Source organism: Chenopodium album, chromosome 8, assembly GCF_948465745.1.
Source record: "Chenopodium album chromosome 8, dcCheAlbu1.1, whole genome shotgun sequence".
NCBI lineage: Eukaryota > Viridiplantae > Streptophyta > Magnoliopsida > Caryophyllales > Amaranthaceae > Chenopodium > Chenopodium album.
In genome coordinates, this window is record NC_137841.1 from 61,621,052 (window position 1) to 61,638,592 (window position 17,541).

Consider the following 17,541-nt stretch of genomic DNA (forward strand, 5'->3'; position numbering starts at 1 on the left):
AAATTTTCATACTTTGCAACTTAACTGACTGCCCATTAAATTGATCACCACTCATAAATAAAGTGTTCAAATCATAATTGATAACATAAGTACATGCACCATAAAACATTAATCCAAAAGCATAGTAGGTTCAAATGCTAACAAAATAATTGTTCTGAAAATACAGCTTCAGCCTAGAAATCTAAGATGCACTAAATAACAGTGCACTGTAGAAACATTGCTACTGAGTGCGCTGATGTACTGTGGAAGTCTGACTGGACTGGGTTCCTAGCAGCTGAGGTTCAGTCATCCTTCTCTGCCTCTTGTTTCCTCCTGATGGCTACAAACACATGAGTAAAGGGAGTTAAGCCAAAGCAAACTTAACACCAAGTGATGAAAAACAAAGAAGTAAACTCCAACACTAAGGGAAAAGCAAACTTACATTTGTCAGAACACTTCCATCTGATGCAAAGTATACTCCAACACTAGCAGGCACCTTTTCCTTCCCTCTTCCCCTACCTGCACCACCCCTGCCACCTCTACCTCCTCTACTAGCTGAACCACCTCTACTAGCTCTGCCACCTCTACCACCTCTTGCACCTTGGCCAGTTATGATCATTCTTCCTCCTCTTCCTAGCTGACTAGGAATTGCAACAACATTGTGGTGCTGGTTTGTGACATGAGCAACTGTTGATGCAGTGGTTGAAGCTATGACAGAGGGAGTTGCAGCTGAAGTTGTTGTAGGTTCAGCCCTTGGTGTTAGTCTTGGTCTACCTCTAGCCTTCTTTGGTTGTGGTTCTCTCACAGCAGGGGAGTCTCTATTTGGGCATCTTCTTTTATAATGGCCTTTCACTAAACAGATAGAACATGTCATTTCCATACCCACCCTACTTAGTGTACCAGGCTTTTTTGGATTTTCATAAGGGTCTTTAATTCTATTTTTCCTTGGCCTCCCGGGGCCAATTTTAATTGGAGGGGGGTCCACCTTACACACAACCTTAGGCCAGTGCCTCTCTCCCTCACAAGGTGGAATAGAACCTGCATAAGCCTTCAAGTACACCTCTCTTTTGTAGCAATCATTTACAAAAGACTCAACATCTCTGTTTTGGAAAAAGATGCAAGCAATAGCATGACAACAGAGGATTCCTGTCATATCCCACCTTCTACATGTACACCTTTTTGCCTCAAGATCCACTATCAACTGATCTAAGAAATACTTGACATTAAAAACATGATCACTTGATGGCATAACATTACAGTCTGCTGCCTTAAGCTTCTCTTTTTCTAACCTAGACTGTATTCTAGGACATAGGACAGAATTTGATTTTTGCATTTCTTGCCTTTTTAACACTAGTCTTTGCATCAAGGCTACTCGAATATCCTCAAGCATGTGTATAAGATGCTTAGTCCTAGCGTTAACTATGTAACCGTTAAATGTTTCTGCCATATTATTGGTAATGGCATCAGTTCTAATTGAACTATCTAGGAATGCCCTGCAGAAGAGTTTAGGATTATACCCTTTAAATGCAGTAGCTGCATCTGCATTAATTTCAGCCAGTTCCTCTAATCTCTCATTGTAGTCTGCAAGGTTGTAAGCTTTGGCTATCTTCCAAAAAAGTAGCTTCATCTCATCTCCCCTGAAGCTCTTGTGCCATAGCATAAAAATGTGCCTAGCACAATGGCGATGTTCTGCTTTTGGTAGAACTTTTGCAACTCCATTTAAAATAGCCTGCAAAATAGAACATCACAAAATGAAATCATCTTAAGGAGCAGAACTGACATAAGTGAAGCTATTTCAGATTTAATCTAACACAATACCTGATGCTCATCACTAATTATGGCAAGACCTGTCCCATCTCCAAGTTTTAAACACTGTTGCAAGTTGGTAAAAAACCATTCCCAGGAGAGGTTGTTCTCAGCTTCTACAGCATCCCAGGCTACTGGATACATTTGCTCATTGGCATCTCTGCTAACTGCAGACAGTAGTTGTCCTCCAAGGAATGTTTTGATGAAGCAAGCATCCACACATAGCACCCTTCTACACCCCTCCTTCCAACCTTTGGCCAACCCCTCATAGCAAGTGAAGAGTCTCTGGAAAACAGGAGCTTGGTCTGGCTTAGTCACAACAGTCACCAACTCAACCTTAGAACCTGGACTTACAATCTTTAATGCCTCCAAATACCCTCCTAACTTCTTATAATGATCCTTCATGGATCCATGGGGCATTCTATGTGCATAATACTTCACTTTGTATGCAAATGCCCTCCCCACAACAACTTTGAATGCTCTCCTAACAGTCTCTTATATTTCCCTAGCTGGCCATTGAGGCCTTGATTTGAACACCTCTAAAAGCTGCTTTGCAACCCATGATGACTTAAGTTGCCTGTTTCTTGTCATGTTCCTATGGAAAGTGTGTGTCTCATCAACTCTTTTCACTATATATGTTGCCAATCTTGAATGCCAAGAAGAGTACAAATAAAAGGAGCAGCCTTGAACACACCTTACCCCTAGTTGTTGCCTTCTGTTTTTGTTACTGACAACAATGCTCACATCTCTCCCTTGTACAATAGCATATTTAGCCACAACATCTTTAAAATCTTGCCTTGTTGCAAATCGTTGCCCTACTTTCCACCTAAATTTTGTAAAATCTGCTTCAGGACTCACCAGAACACCCCTCCTCTTCCTAGCAACACCTGCATCTTCTTCACCACTGTCAGGTGTGTCAATGTCTTCCTCACTACTTGGATAGTCATTGACATAACCAGATGCACTAGCTTCATTCACAGTCTGCACCTCTTCTACAGTACTCTTAATCACACATGCATCTCTAACAACCTGCTGAGCTATCTCCTTTATCCTGTCATTACAGCTTCTAAGTCTTTCCCTTGCTGTCTTATATTCCTCATCACTAGTTTCTGAGTCACTCCCTGCACCCTCATCATCAACTGCACCATCTTCATCACTACCCAACTCTAGATCTTGCTCTGCATTATCCTCACAGTCTCCATCAAAGTCAGACTCACCTTCTAATTCATCAAAATCTAACTCAGGTTGGTAAGGACAATCATCCTCATCACTATAATCACTTTCACCTATGAGCTCCCTCAATGTCAGTGGACTATCTGGTCTACAGTCCTCCCAGTCATACCCCTCAACTTCAGATGTGTTTGGCTTAGATGTAGGTTGTGAAATATGTTTGGAGTGTTTTTAGGGTTAAGTTGTTTTGTGGTGTCTTTTGCAAGACTGGAATCAAGAAGGGGTTGGTATTTGGCATGTGTCAAGTTAGATGAAGTGGCAAATTCTTTCTGGGTGTGGGATTTACTTTTAACTGAGCTGGAATCAACAAGGTGTTGTTTTTTTCTTGGACTAAATCTGGTTGGGACTAATAATGTCTGTGGCCCCCTCTTGGGTGTTAGTTTTTTAATGGGTAAAGGCTGGGTGGGTGAGGCATTTAAAGGTGATGATATTTTTGCCTCAATTTCCTTCTCCAAAGGCTCAAGTTCTAGTTCTACTTGACAGTGCAAAACATACACATCTACAGACCTAGTCTTTTTTGCAATTTCAGCCATTTGAAGAACCTCTGTATCACCACAAACTTTCCTTAACCCGTTTGCTAAACTCATCCCAGGCACCAAAAAATAAATCCCAGCAATTATGTCATACTGCCCACATTTCTTTGCTAACTCAATTAAGTCAAAATAACAAAGCTCATCAGGATCAAGCTGGTGAGTCTTCCCTTTGCCTCCCATGTAAACTAATTCCCCATTAGCAACATGTTTAAACCCCCCACCATGCCAAAATCGAACACACAATGTATCAAATACAACCATTTATCTCACCTATGATTAACAAAAAAATGCATACATTATGCCAATTTACACGACAATCATCACATTATGTCATCCCAAATAAAGCATAATCAATCAATTACTCAACACATCAATCAATTACTCAACACAAGGTCGCAAATCAACCAAATTGCAAAAATTTTAAGTAAAACAAAACTAATTTTGTCCAAACAAATTTATTTATAGAATTTAAAGCCAAATATTAAACAAAAACTTTAATCTTTCGTAGTTCGATCATCACCAGTACGGACAAGGGTTTTAATCTTACCTGTAATCGAGCAATTGGGAGCAATTCAGATCAATTGTAGAGCAAACTATGATCTTGCTAGTTGGGGCAAATCGTCGTCTTCTTTGTCTGCAAAAGGGGGTTTTTTTTCGTCCTTCAATTACAAGCTTCGTACAACTATGGTGAACCTAATCTAAGGATTAATGGCGGGTGACAGAGCAGGGAAGGAGTAGTTGAGGGAATTAATTGTTTGGGAGGTAAATTATTTGACTTTAATTTGACTATCCAATTTCATGACCTCCTTTTTTTTTATTAACCGGTTACCAGTAAACTAACTCAGCGAAATTAATCAGGTAGTAAAGGTTAGCTTACTTTTAGTTAATTGAAAGGTTGGCTTATTTTGAGCGAACCGACCAAAGGTTGGCTTATTTTTGACAAATTTTCCTAAATTTTATTAATTAACCAACGTGGTTATGTGACAATTATGAGAAAGTCAACTGATTAGTAATACCTTTGGAATAAAAATTTCACACAATAATGATAAAATCCTGTTAAATTCATGAGAAAACATTTTTTTAATGTTTGTACAACTGTAGTAATATAAAGCTTTTGAGATAGAGAGAGGCAAAGGAAAGAGAGGGAAGTAGAAGGAGTAGGAAAGAGCAAGAAAGGGGGAAAGAAGAGAGAAAGAGAAAAGGAGGAAGATAGAGCAAAAAGGGAAAAGGAAAGATAGATAGAGAAAGAAAGAAGATGGGATAGAAAGAGGGGCCAGGGGAGAGAGATAGAGAGGAAATCTAGAAAGAAAATGGTCAGAAGAAAAAGAAAGATGAGTCATGAAAAATAAAGATGCAAGACAGAAAAAGAGAGAGGGCATGCTAGGAAACAAAATGGGTCGGGAGAGAGGGGGAAAAAGACAGATAGAGAGATAGTGTGAGAGAGGACTAGGAAGGAGCTAGGAGAATAAAGAGAGAGGGGGAGAGAAAGTGATAGAAAAAGAAGGGCTCGGAATGAGATAGGAAAAGAGAGATTGAGGGGGGAGAGCAAGTGAGAGTAAAAGAAGGGCTCAGAATGAGCTAAGAGACAGGATAGATAGAAAAAGAGAGTGTAACACCCCCAAATCTCCCTCTACGTAATTACTATATTTATACGTATACAAATACCGTAGAAGTAGACTTGGGCGTATTACCACCACGTGAAAACGTAAGGCTTACTTAATTACTCAAATTGCAGCGGAAAAATAACTAACTTTTATTAATAATAATATGAGTAACCATAATAACTGTTTTAAAATAATCTAATAAAAACTTGTCCATACATAAATAAAATTAACTCCTAACTATGTGATCCCAGTCCTGACTCTTGTATGCGCACGAACAACTCCACACCTGAAATCAAGACTGCTTACCAAAAATGGTAAATAGGGCGAACCAAAACAAAAAGGAAAACAGATTAGCAAAAACACTAAGTACGTATAAGCGCAAGGCATGTAAATACTTTTAGTAGTTAAACATGCATGCTTTCGAAATAACCATTTGACTTATCACAAGTCACACTCAGAATTAGACTTTCTAAAATTAACCCTTCCAAGGGTAGTAATGATCATCATTAAAAACTTTTCAATTTTAAAAAATATAATTCCAAACCAATTTTCCTCACCTAAGTGTGCACACCCCCCAAGCAAGCTATACTATACTCGAGGAAAGACCAGATCATACAAAGCTCATGGTCTTACTTAACCAGTCCCGGGTAGAGGGACAATTAAAATACCAAATACTCAGGCCCATAATGAGCTGCAAATTAATTAAATTAAGTGATTTATAAATCAACAACTTTTATTAAATCGATCAACACTTTTAAAGATTAAATCGTTAAATCGTAAAATTATATATTTCAACTTATCATGAAAATCGTTAACTTAAATATTCATACGTTTGTTCAAACAATCATTCAAACAAACATTTACCAAAACACACATTGTATCAAGGACCTAGCCACCTATACGTGCCTTGATCACGAGAACAATTAAGGTACGATCACTAAACTTGACCACGATCGAGGGACTCCTCCTACACAATTAAAATAACCTTAATTAATATAAGGTTAACAAAATTAACACAAAACTATAAATACCATTCTAATTGTGCATGAACTACCTAAATATTAACCTTATTAATCGGAACTTTTATCACATATGATAGCTACTTAGTGACATTAGTATAAAACTTGTAACGTTAGTATCAAATGTAGAATTATTAATCTAGTAATATTGGTGTAGACACCCATTTGTATCTCCCCAAAACCAAACCCAGTGATGAGTACCTTTCACGTCGAATCATAATCGAATGAAGTGAAAGTGTGGAAAGTTTAGTGTTGCGGAAAGTTTTAATTTCTTTTCTCTTCTCTCTGTTTTTGATAACCTATTTTAAGAAAACAGCCAATCCAGTTTGGTTGGTCCATGATATGGGTTCAATAATAGTGTAGTTGGATAGGGCTTGAAAAGAGCTTTCCAACGATATATTATAAGCCCAATTCCGATGAATATTGAGGAAGTTATGGCCAATTTACTGAACTGGGCCCGGTTTGAGCCTTATATGCGGCCCAATGATCTAGAGGAGGGCCTAATATGGATTTATCATTCCTAATGCAATTAGGAATGGTTTTAGTCTTCTAGATTCTTCTAGAAGGTTCTTTTCATTCCTAATTCGATTAGCATTGATAAATTGACCTTTTGTTGACTTTTCAGAGTTTTAATCAAAGAACGTTTTTGAGGAAAATACGATTTTATCCTCCTGTACGGCAATTTTTATCTGATTTTAAGAAAACGCGTGGATTTCTGAGTCAGCTCCAAACGCCAGTTGTAGCGTCTGACGCTACGCTTGGCGCCTGGCGCTAGCCTTAGCGTCTGGCGCTAAGGTCAGCGTTTGGCGCTAACTTGGTTTTTTGCGTCAGAATTCTGTTTTTGATGTTTTGTCTTTTTGGCTGATTTTCTCTATAAATAGTCTTCTAAAAACTCCGTTTTGATTCACTCTCATCAAGTTTTCTTGATTATTCTCTCTCTCTCTCTCTTTTCTAAACTAGCCTTCTCTCAAATATAAAAATTCCGCACTCATTAGATTTAGAAACATCTAGCCATATTCGAAGTTGCCTTCGCCCTAGACGTGAAAGGTTTTAATTTCTGAGGGTTTGGTCCCAAATCTTTATTTCAATTATTTAATTTAATTGTTTTATGTTTATTATTTTCCTTGAAGTTACTAACGTGTGTATTTTGTTATTAGAAAGGGATACGAAGCATCCAAGTAAGTGCTTTAATTGATTTATTGATATTATGATATAAGAATCATGTCTAGGTTGTTATTTTGATTCCTAGCGTCATGTTAGGGTATTTTGATTCCTAGTATCATGTCTAGGGTAATTTTAATATTAAGTATGATTAAAAGTAAGATGCTTCCTATTTTCTTTCCTAATATTCATGTTAGTATCATGTTAGGGTTAAAGCTTTGATTTTTAATGTTTAGTGACATGCTAGGTGTAGACACCTAAAAATGTCTCCCCAAAACCAAACCCGATGATGAACAACCTTTCACCGCCACTATTGGTCGGGTTCAGTATTTAATCCCGAGAGTGCTTAAAAAATTGTATTTGATTAAATTCATATTTTTGAACAGTCCATGGATTAGTCTTGATGTTTGGTAAAAGCATAGTTTTAATTTCAGCCCAAACTTATTATTTAATTTTAGCCCAAACCTTTTTATTTTATTGTTTTATTATTTTTGGCCCAAACCTTTTAATTATTTTTATTTAATTATTTTCTTATTTTATCCCAAATGATAATAAGTCAGAAAAGGCCCGAAATTATCAATCGGCACTTAAAATGCCGAATGAAATTAGGGTTAAAAATGTATTTAGACGGAAAAACAGGCTGGAAATTCCCGCGCCACGGCAGGTACCCACCGTGTCACGGGAATCCTTCCCGTCTGACGATGGGATTTCCCGTGACACGGGAAGTCTGTCGTGACACGAGACATTCCGTGTCTTTTCCGCGTAAACCCTTAACGCGTTTTCTATCCCGTTTTCTGAAAATTTACCGCGTCACACTAAAAATGTACCATGACACGGGAAAGTGTGTCGTTTGACGGTGGGACTTCCCGTGTCACGGTACAGTTTTCCGTGTCACGGGATACTTTTTTAGGGTTTTTTTTTATCATTTTAGGGTTCCGTGTGCTCCCTCAGCACATTTTCCCTATAAATACCCCCTCATTTCTGATGTACGGGGCACCGAGTAGTTCTCTGATTTATTTTTCTCTCTTCTATGCTTTAGCCTAAACACTAGCCTACCCCTTTTCACTTCAAAATTCCTTCTTCAAGTACTCAAAGGAGTCCATACTTTACTCGTGGTTCTGTCCTTAAGCCAAGGCGTGAAAGGTAGAATTGTTTGAGGGTTTGGCCCCAAATCAACTCTACTTTATTTAATTTAATTTAATTATTATTTTATTATTTCCTTGAAGTTACTAACTCGTTTATTATTTTGTAGCTGCAAACAAACAGAATCAAAGTAAGGATCATGTTCCTTTTATTTCTATTATTTTTCTAACGATTTTATGTTGTTGGAATTGTGATTAAATTGCTTCCAATATTAATGTTTATTCTATTATATTTTTTATGATCACCATATTGCATGTTTAAAGGGAATATGTAATTGAAAATCACGCCTAATAAGATAATTTGGACAACCGGTTTAGGTTCCTTTTTAATCTTGTTGTTTAATTCAAGTGATCACAAATATTTTAGAATAATGTGTGCATTAATATTCAACCAATTTAGTTAAATAATAGTTTGGAGCGAATTGAATATTTTGTTTGTATGCCTTTGAGATCGCGGGAATGCTTTTCAATATAAGAATCGAATAGAGGCCAATACGGGCGAATGTGACTCCATGACTCACTTCGTACCATCATCCCCGATCCTCCTTTCGTGGTTCCGAACCATATGGAGTTAGTAATCTCATGGATTATGAATGGGGTGTAACCTTCACGGGTCAATCGTTGTTGCCTATCGTTGTCCCTTATCGTGGTTGCCTTTTTATGATCCGTGAACGGTTTACAAGTTCCCTAAAAAACTTGTTGGCGGCTCCCTACTTTATTTGTCCCTAATCGTTGTCCCTAGTCGTATATGTCCATTCCCACTTCCTAAGAGTGCCAAGCATATTCACACATTCTTTTAACGTAGGCGCACTTCGAGCGACGCCTACACTAGGGTTTGTTATTAATCTTGTTAGTATCATGCCTAGGTTCTTGCTATTTTTATTATGCTTTAACATGAATATTATGATTTTATGATTATTATTATTATTGATGATTATTATTATGTTGCTTGATTTTTATTTTTATTGTTTGATCACGCCTTTTTATGCATGTTTAAAGGGAATTGGTACTTGTAATCATGCTTATATAAGATAATTAATAATCTTGTTTGGGGTAATTTGATTATAATTCAGGTGATCGCCAATAATAGTTTATTTGTGCATTAATATTCAACCAACATAGATAAACAGGTTAGGGTTAATCCTATTGATTGTATGTTAGTCAGAAAGCGCACATGAATACGATCAGAATAAAGTAGAGGCCTATCATTAGGGCAGGTTCAATCTCTTTTAGGTTGGATTTGTACCTTCATCCCCGAAATACCAGTCATGGTTCCAGACCTATTGGAGTTGATGATCTCTTGGATCGTTAAGGGGTGTAACCTTCACCTCGTGAACGGTTTACAAGTTCCTTAAAAAACTTGTTGGCGACTCTTTTGCTCTATCTTTTTTCCCTTTGGACGCCACCGTACTTTAGTGTATGATCACAGTGGGGTTCAAGCTAGGGGTTAACGCTTGAAATATTCCCTACAATTGGTTATGATAGTCATCATGATAATCAGAGGGAGCAAAGTTCCTTTTTTTTTTCTTTGTTGTTGTTATGCGGCAAAGGAGGGAGTAGGTGCTACTGCACGCACTTACTAGCAGCAGGTCACGACAGCAACAAGTGGCAGTAGTACAGCAGTGAGGCGGTGGTTAGCAGGCAGTCAGGGATGGTGGCAGTACTTGGTTGCGGTTGCGGTGTTTAATCAAGCAAGAAGGGAATAGAGGAGGGCTTGAGATTGAGAGTAGAGTAAAGAGGTTTCTGATTTTTGGTGTGAGGAATTTGTGAAGGGTTAAGGGTCTATTTATAGTGTTTAAGGGTGGAAAAGATAGAGTTTAAGAAGGTATAGGATTAGTATGAAAACTAGATAAGTTTGGTTAGTTAAATGAACTTGAATGCCATTTAGCCTAGGTTAATTCATGTGGAAAAGAAACTAATGAAAGATATTAGAGAAAAAGTAATATAGGTGTTAATTGGTTAGGGAAATAAGATAGGAAGTAAGATAGATTAAGATACTTAACAAAGGTTTTTGAAGATAAAAAGAATCACCCCAATTCTCACGGCCAACTTCATTTTTTTTTTTTTTTTTTTTTTTTTTTTTTTTTTTTTGAAATCATAGTTTAAGATAATGATTTGAAGTAAAAAAAATATATTAGATAATATCAAACTAAAATAGTTGTATATCATAAAATATGAACTAACCAAAATAATTAATTATTATTGATTTAAGGTACTAAAATAAATAATTAAATACTTATTTTTGGCGCCAAAAATTAATTTTGGCTCTTAATTCAAATAATTGAATAAATTATTAAAATATTTATTTAATATTTATTTTCAAAATTTCGGGGTATTACAGAGAGAGAGGGAGTGGGCACGATAGAGAAAGAGAAGGGGGTCGAAAAAGAACAATATAGAGCTTTAAAAAGAGAAAGGGGCCGAGAGAGAGAGAGAAAGGCAGGTAGAAAAGGAAACGAGAAAAGGGAGGTGGAAAGAAATATGGTCATATGGAGATGGAGAAATGTCGGATGAGATAGAAAGACTGGAGGGGAGGGAGAGGGGCCAGATGAAAAAGGACCAAGTACAACCTATTATTTTCAAAGCTTTTAGAGGATGAAACAGGCTAGGGACAAGAAGGAATAGGTCGGTAAAGAAAGGGAGAGAAAGAGTTTGGGCTAATAAAGAAATGATTAAGTGAGAGGGGAGCAAGTGCGACCAAGTTGTTGAAGAAGGAATCCCTGAAATATATAAAATTCCAATATATAAAATTCTACAACAATAAACCACAACTGGAATGTACTTAATTTCGATTAAACTGCGACTAAATCAATATACTATCGAAATTCAAATTCATAATAACTATTTAGATTCGATTTAACATAGTTACATATTTCTGAAATTCAAATTCATGATAACTAATTTTTGCACCAAAACGTTTAATAACCCATTAAATTTCGAATCAACAATTTAATAATGACTTCTACCGCTTTTGAAATCGTGAGTAAGTTGTTGAAATTATTTTACTAATTAACACACATATATTAATTAATACATTAGCAAAACAATCTATTTTACCAATAAAACATTCAAAATAATCTACACATATAATAACGACTAATACACATTAATCACCGAGCATTGATCACCAAATTGGGGGACCGCGCGCATAGCGCACGGGCCAACAACTAGTTGGAGTAAATGCAAATGGAGAGTACTAATGTTTGGGGAAGTTATGTCAGAAGTTTTATTTTCCTTTTTTTTTTTAGCAATTGATAACCTGTTGTACTAGATTAATTAAGAATTGAGTACTCTAACTGCAACATTTGTAACTTGAGTACCTTTTGTGCAACTTTTTCCAAACTTCATACTCTTAATTTGTATTAGCTCCTTTTTTTTTTTTGGTAGTGGAAAAAAGGATGAGAAAGAAAAGCAGAAATACAAAGTTGCCCCTGTGTAGTATATATATATATATATATATATATATATATATATATATATTTATTTATTTATTTATTTTATTTTATTTTATTTTATTTTTTTGAGGGGGAGTGATTGTATATATATAATTAAAAGTAAGTGTCGAAAAGCAAAAGTATACTTCGTATTAGGTATTTATAGTGTGAACACAAATATTTCTTTTCCAAAAATGGATATGGTGCAATATTTGTGAAATTTACTTAAAAGACAAGTGGTGCAATATTAAAATAACGGATGAAGTAGTTTATTTGATTCATTGTAGACTTGTAGTTGCTATCAAGAAGCGAAGCTCTATTCCACTCATGTTGAGAAGGAGTATGAGTCTATGAGATACAGAGATAGTAAATGAAGAAATCCAATAAACCTCTTTTACAAGTGTCAATTTAATTAGACTTTTGTTTGCCTTCTTAATTTCTTTCTCAAAATACATGATCAAGATTTAAGTTGCAAGTAATACGAAGTATAAAATAAATTAAGTGTCAATATTTTAGATACTTCCTTTAACCTCGATAAAATTAGGCCACATTTCTACTTTGTTTTACCTGAAAGTTTATATTTCCTACCTACTTAATCTAAATTTAACAGGTTCACATTTCTTTTTAAATTTAAATAATGTTCAATTTGACAAATCTTGATTATGTGATTTAGTAAAGCTTCATACCCTTCCCCGATTGTTTCCCCTAAAAAAAATAACAAAGGTTTATGTCTTTCTTTAAAAACATGTGCTTATTTCAAAAGTCGTAAGCTCTTTATCACTAGGACGTCCTTCTTACATAGACGTAGTACGGAATTATAGACGTTAGATAATTAGCTTCATCAAAACAATCACCACCCTTTCTATGTCCACCCAAACGACCACTTTCACAAAGTAGTAATCAACCTCAAATTGGATTGCAAATTTACAATGCAAATAACATTATCATGAATGAGCTCACATGTACATCTAGTATGATAAGCTTTTGTGAAGGATGAAATATTATTCTTCCCACTCCACTTTGCTTTAATATGAAGTTTCTATAAATGCAAACAGATAAGAGAAAGAGGTGGAAAGAGTCATTTAGATTCCTTTACTCAAAAGAGGTCAGTTGAACCATTGTCACAGTAGACTAGATCTTGATGAATTCTTAATTTGCTCCCTTTATCTTTTATTGTCACTGACTCCATAAGCAAAGCATTTCCTTTTACACTTTTCTACTGATTTTTCTTTTTAAATTTCTGAATTTTTGAAAATATTTTAATAAATTTATTTCCAAAAAAAAATGAATATCATTTTTAAGAAGTTTGATCAACAAAAAAAAAATCAAATAAATCAAAATTCGGCCAAATTAAGTAGAGTAGTAGTCATCCGAATTTTCATAACCAGAGACCGTCATACAAGATTTTGTGAAATGGAAAAAAAACATCAGAATTGGGACTCTTGTAGTCTTGTTTGTTCAAAACTACTGCTACTGAAAGCCATAAGCAAGACATACATATATTTCAAGAAGCGCAATTTGAGTAATCTTCCATGAAAATTGGCAGTTACAAAATACATCCAATAAACAACAAATTGTGGTTCAGGACAATATGTGAAAAGAAACAAATTTATATAAATTATTACAATACAAATTTGACTAACTTAGATGAAACTCCCTAATGATGAGAAATATAAGACACTAGTGGAAAGAGCTCTTCTTTTGTGTGTAGAAAGAACAACAAATCAATAACAAATACAAACAATTGCCAAAACAATCCCCTCCAACAGTCCTTTTTCTTATTCTATCTTCCTTCCTTTTTTGCACATTAAACTCAGAAGATAACAATTTAGAGACCCTGTGTCGTGTGTAATGTCTTGATCCTGATGTAATTTGTCTACCGGCTCTCACCATTGCCGACAGCTATCTCAGTATGAATAACTGGTGTGCTCTCGAATTTTCCAGGGACTGAATGCCTCCGAGGACCTGGGGAGGCAGGGAAAGACAACCTCTTCTTGGCAGACCCCCCAACTACAGATGGCGGCTTTGAATCAGGTGGGGTACCATTACTTTCAACTACCCCCAAGGGACTTGGAAGCTTTGTCTTGGCCTTTGCGGATTTTGTTGGGGCCATGTAGCTCGGAACTGCAGGAGAGCTTGCAAGGCTCTCATCATCCCTCACTGATGAGCCAGCAATGCTATGCCTCCTGTATCGTTCTGACTGGATGCTCACCGTGCTCCTTGTGTCGTCTTCCGGGGCCCATCCATTTGTCTTTGGGCTCTCGGGTCTTGGTTTTCTGGACCCTGGGCCTGAAGATGGGGCACGCCCAGTGGTTGAAGGAGACTGGCGGCTTGGAGGCCGGCTTGACCTTTGGCCAGTTGGGGAAGGCTTGTCAACACTAAGGTCCCGAAGAGCATATGCTCGGTTTATTTCACCCGCAACAGAGAGTGTGCGGAAGCTCTTCACAGAACCTTGGTCAGTTTCCTTATCCATCGTTGTGCTTCTTGCCTCCCATGGTCGGGCAGCCATCCACCGTTCCAACCAACTCCATCCCCACTGAGGATTGTTCGGGTCCATGAATGTTGGGTTTGAATTTTTGTTGTTTTTCTTAAGTTGCTGCCAAAAGTAGAAGATCCAATTAAGTCAATCAAACCAAAATAATTTAGTAGCCTTCTAAACATATAGGAAATAGAAGTATTGAACAAATAAATTAGGACTATGTTTCTACCTAAATCAAAAAATATTCATATCCACCAAGACTAAATTCATACATCTGCATGACATGCCTAGACATAGACATTTTCCCTTTTTCTTTTCTCCCACAAAATACAACAAGACAATTTAACATCCAAACAATTGAAACATAATGTTGAAGTCTTGAAGACTTCAACAATTTAACATCCAAACAATTGAAACATAATGTTGAAGTCTTGAAGACATTATGTATAATACCTGATGAGTGAATGCATAAGCTAATGCTCTTTCTCTTCGCATAGTAGCCTCCTGCTTGCTCTGTATACTGGCTTCAAGCTGCTCTTTGGACTGAGTGCTATCATCCCATATTTCATCCATCTGAAATGCGATATAAGTTAGTTGACTTCCCAACCTCATCGGAAAAATTTTACTCATCTGACTTCATTTTCCTTAAAGGACATGACTCATGCTAATAAAATACAGGACAAGCTTGAACTTTAAACTTCATTAACAGTTTACAATAGCTATATTATTTTTTGTACATGAGATTTGAATCCTTAAGAAAAGGCACAAGTTTCCAGTTATTAATAGAACAAATTGGTAATGAAAAGGAGTAAGAGGAGATTTGACAAACTTACTCGCAATTTCTCAAGCTCTTTCTCGTGCTTCTGCTGCAGCTGCCGTTGAAGAGCCTGGTTCTCCTCGGACATCCTCATCCTCCTTGCACGAATTTGGGATTGCACACGGGCAAGTGTCTGCATGCACCTTAGGGTTGTTGCAGCCTGTCTCTTCACAGACTGCCCTTCGATCAATGATTTAAGCCTCACCAACCCTCTCAAAGCCCGTAGTGCTCTCCTTGCCTGGTCACAAGCTCATTTGATCAGATAATACTAAATACTGGATATCAACATATGCATTTTGATGCTCTACAATACCTTCTTCCACATTTAGGCTCAACAAATTAAAATGTAAAATGCCTCATTCTACACATTGGTCGAAACAAATAATGTGATAGGAAGAACATATTTTCCTCCAAAACAAATCCTCAATCACCCAAAGCAGTAAAGTTTGCTGAAGTACACATATAAAAACAATCATATCACTAACTCTTCATACATCTAGAGAAAATAATATGTGCAGATTGATTCAACAAACCTTCCAAACTAAAATTCTAATTAAAAGAACGAGAAAGCCTATTTTTGTAAGGTAATCTTAATTTATACTCCATATTAACACTAAAACATGAGAGTCTCAGTACTATCCTAAATGCCCCAATCATTAAAATCATCCACTTTTATTACATACAATTTCACCCTTCAACTGATGAAATCCATATATGATAAATATTCCAATACTATTGTAAAGACTAAAAACCATAAAAACAAAAAAAAGGGCAGAATATGTGATACACAAGAAAACGAGACATACCAGATATCCTCGGAAGGCAGTTTGAATTTTAATAGCGGCAATTTCCTCTTTCGATTTGCCCGCAAAGCGGGGTACAGTAGTTAGCCGAACAACCTCAGCAGCAGCTTGGGCTGCTGCAACAGCCGCCTCTGCAGCAGCGGCTGTGGCAACTGCAACCGAATAAGCATGCTTGTTCTGATCATTACCATCGTCGATTTCATTTGATTTAGTCTCACCAGTTGAAGGCAAAGGAGGAGGGGGAGGTACAGAAGGAGGGGGAGCAGCAACTTGCTCAGACGAAATAACAACCTCAGAGCTCTTACTTTCCTCAGTGATTTTCTTGTTGGTTTTGGACTTCTATTAAACAAAAAACCAAGGAAAAAAAATTCTTAATCAAATGACATAATAATTTAGATTAGTGCTTTTAAAATTAAGCAGCAAGAGTCTTAAATAAACCTGGTTTTTCTTGGACTGAGGGCTTAAGGCTTTCTTCACAGCAGAAAACCAACCCTTCTTCCCCATTTCCTAGCTCATCAACCTTCAATTAAAATCCAAGTAAATCAATTACAAATCCTAATAAATGGCAGTACAATTGTCTTATTTGTCTATACAAATCAAATTCTAGGATAGTACAACTACCATAATATGTATATAAACATACAAGCAAAATTAATCCAGGACAATTAAAGGGCGGTAATGTAGACGGATTTGATTCCAATTACAAGCATCATCCACGAAATTTTAACCAACTAAGCTAGTTCGCATCCACTAGAAAAACATGGCAACAAAGTGAAATTGATACAATGCCCAATTACAATTTACATCCTCATTATATAAAGATACATATATTCCCATGTTTTCATTGACTCTTTCAAAAATATATTTATACTTCAAATTTGTAAACCTAGGAAAAGATCTTTGAAAAATATAATACCAAAAAAAATACATAATAAAAGATAATCGTATAATATTGCAATGTTGAACCAATATCCCAACAAACCCACTTAACACTGACTTAGCAAACTGAAGAAATCTCCTCAAATCCCAAAAATTAATTAAATAACCTCAGATCTTCATACAAAAATCATCACATTCTCAAATTAAATGGGAAATTTAACCACCAAGATCAATTTCAAGAGAAATGAAATATACCCAGAAACCAAAATGCCAAGATCTCCAATACCCAAAAAATTTGTAACAATTTAATAAATATTACAAAATATAAACCAAACATCTATAGAATCAAAACTAAAATGAGAAATTATACCTGGGAATTTCTCCTTTTTTGGCAAGATCTAAGTCAAAAATCTCCTAAATTTGTTTCTTTTTTCCCAAATTATATCCTAAAATACCAACAAAAATAATAAAAAGATTAAATCTTTATTAAATTAAAATTCTAATATTCGGGAAAATTGCCCCTTTTTTCTTCTCCTGGCAAGATTAGAACAATTTACCCAGATCTTGCCAAAGAGAAGAGAAAAAAAAAATCCAGGAAAGAAAGAAAGGGTTGAGAAGAGAGAGAAAGTTAGAGAGAGAAATATGAAGGTGGGAA

General features: G+C 36.1%; 2 protein-coding genes across 2 annotated transcripts; both read right to left on the bottom strand.

Moving 5' to 3' along the window:
* Positions 1-220: 220 nt before the first annotated feature.
* Positions 221-2,205, bottom strand: LOC145643124 (uncharacterized). Its single transcript, XM_081694286.1, has 3 exons — positions 1,798-2,205; positions 422-1,708; positions 221-319 (listed from the first exon to the last, which is right to left on the bottom strand). Exons 1-3 carry the CDS (start codon positions 2,203-2,205, stop codon positions 221-223), a joined length of 1,794 nt encoding a protein of 597 aa, XP_081550412.1.
* An 11,242-nt stretch (positions 2,206-13,447) lies between these two features.
* On the bottom strand, positions 13,448-17,541 carry LOC145641928 (protein IQ-DOMAIN 3-like). The gene is made up of 6 exons (XM_081692959.1): positions 17,257-17,541; positions 16,446-16,527; positions 16,011-16,346; positions 15,221-15,442; positions 14,841-14,960; positions 13,448-14,504 (listed from the first exon to the last, which is right to left on the bottom strand). The coding sequence occupies exons 2-6, from the start codon at positions 16,509-16,511 to the stop codon at positions 13,785-13,787; spliced, it is 1,464 nt and encodes a 487-aa protein (XP_081549085.1). The 5' UTR covers positions 16,512-16,527; positions 17,257-17,541; the 3' UTR covers positions 13,448-13,784.

What these genes read in the sequence shown, in the direction of transcription:
- LOC145643124 (XM_081694286.1), bottom strand. Translation starts at nt 2,205, where the DNA reads ATGCCCCATGGATCCATGAAGGATCATTATAAGAAGTTAGGAGGGTAT. An exon ending in TAATTAGTGATGAGCATCAG is followed by an intron (nt 1,709 to 1,797) that starts GTATTGTGTTAG and finishes TCTATTTTGCAG; the next exon opens with GCTATTTTAAATGGAGTTGC. An exon ending in ATGGAAGTGTTCTGACAAAT is followed by an intron (nt 320 to 421) that starts GTAAGTTTGCTT and finishes ATGTGTTTGTAG; the next exon opens with CCATCAGGAGGAAACAAGAG.
- LOC145641928 (XM_081692959.1), bottom strand. Translation starts at nt 16,511, where the DNA reads ATGGGGAAGAAGGGTTGGTTTTCTGCTGTGAAGAAAGCCTTAAGCCCT. An exon ending in CTGCCTTCCGAGGATATCTG is followed by an intron (nt 15,443 to 16,010) that starts GTATGTCTCGTT and finishes GCTTGTGACCAG; the next exon opens with GCAAGGAGAGCACTACGGGC. An exon ending in CTTATGCATTCACTCATCAG is followed by an intron (nt 14,505 to 14,840) that starts GTATTATACATA and finishes TACTTTTGGCAG; the next exon opens with CAACTTAAGAAAAACAACAA.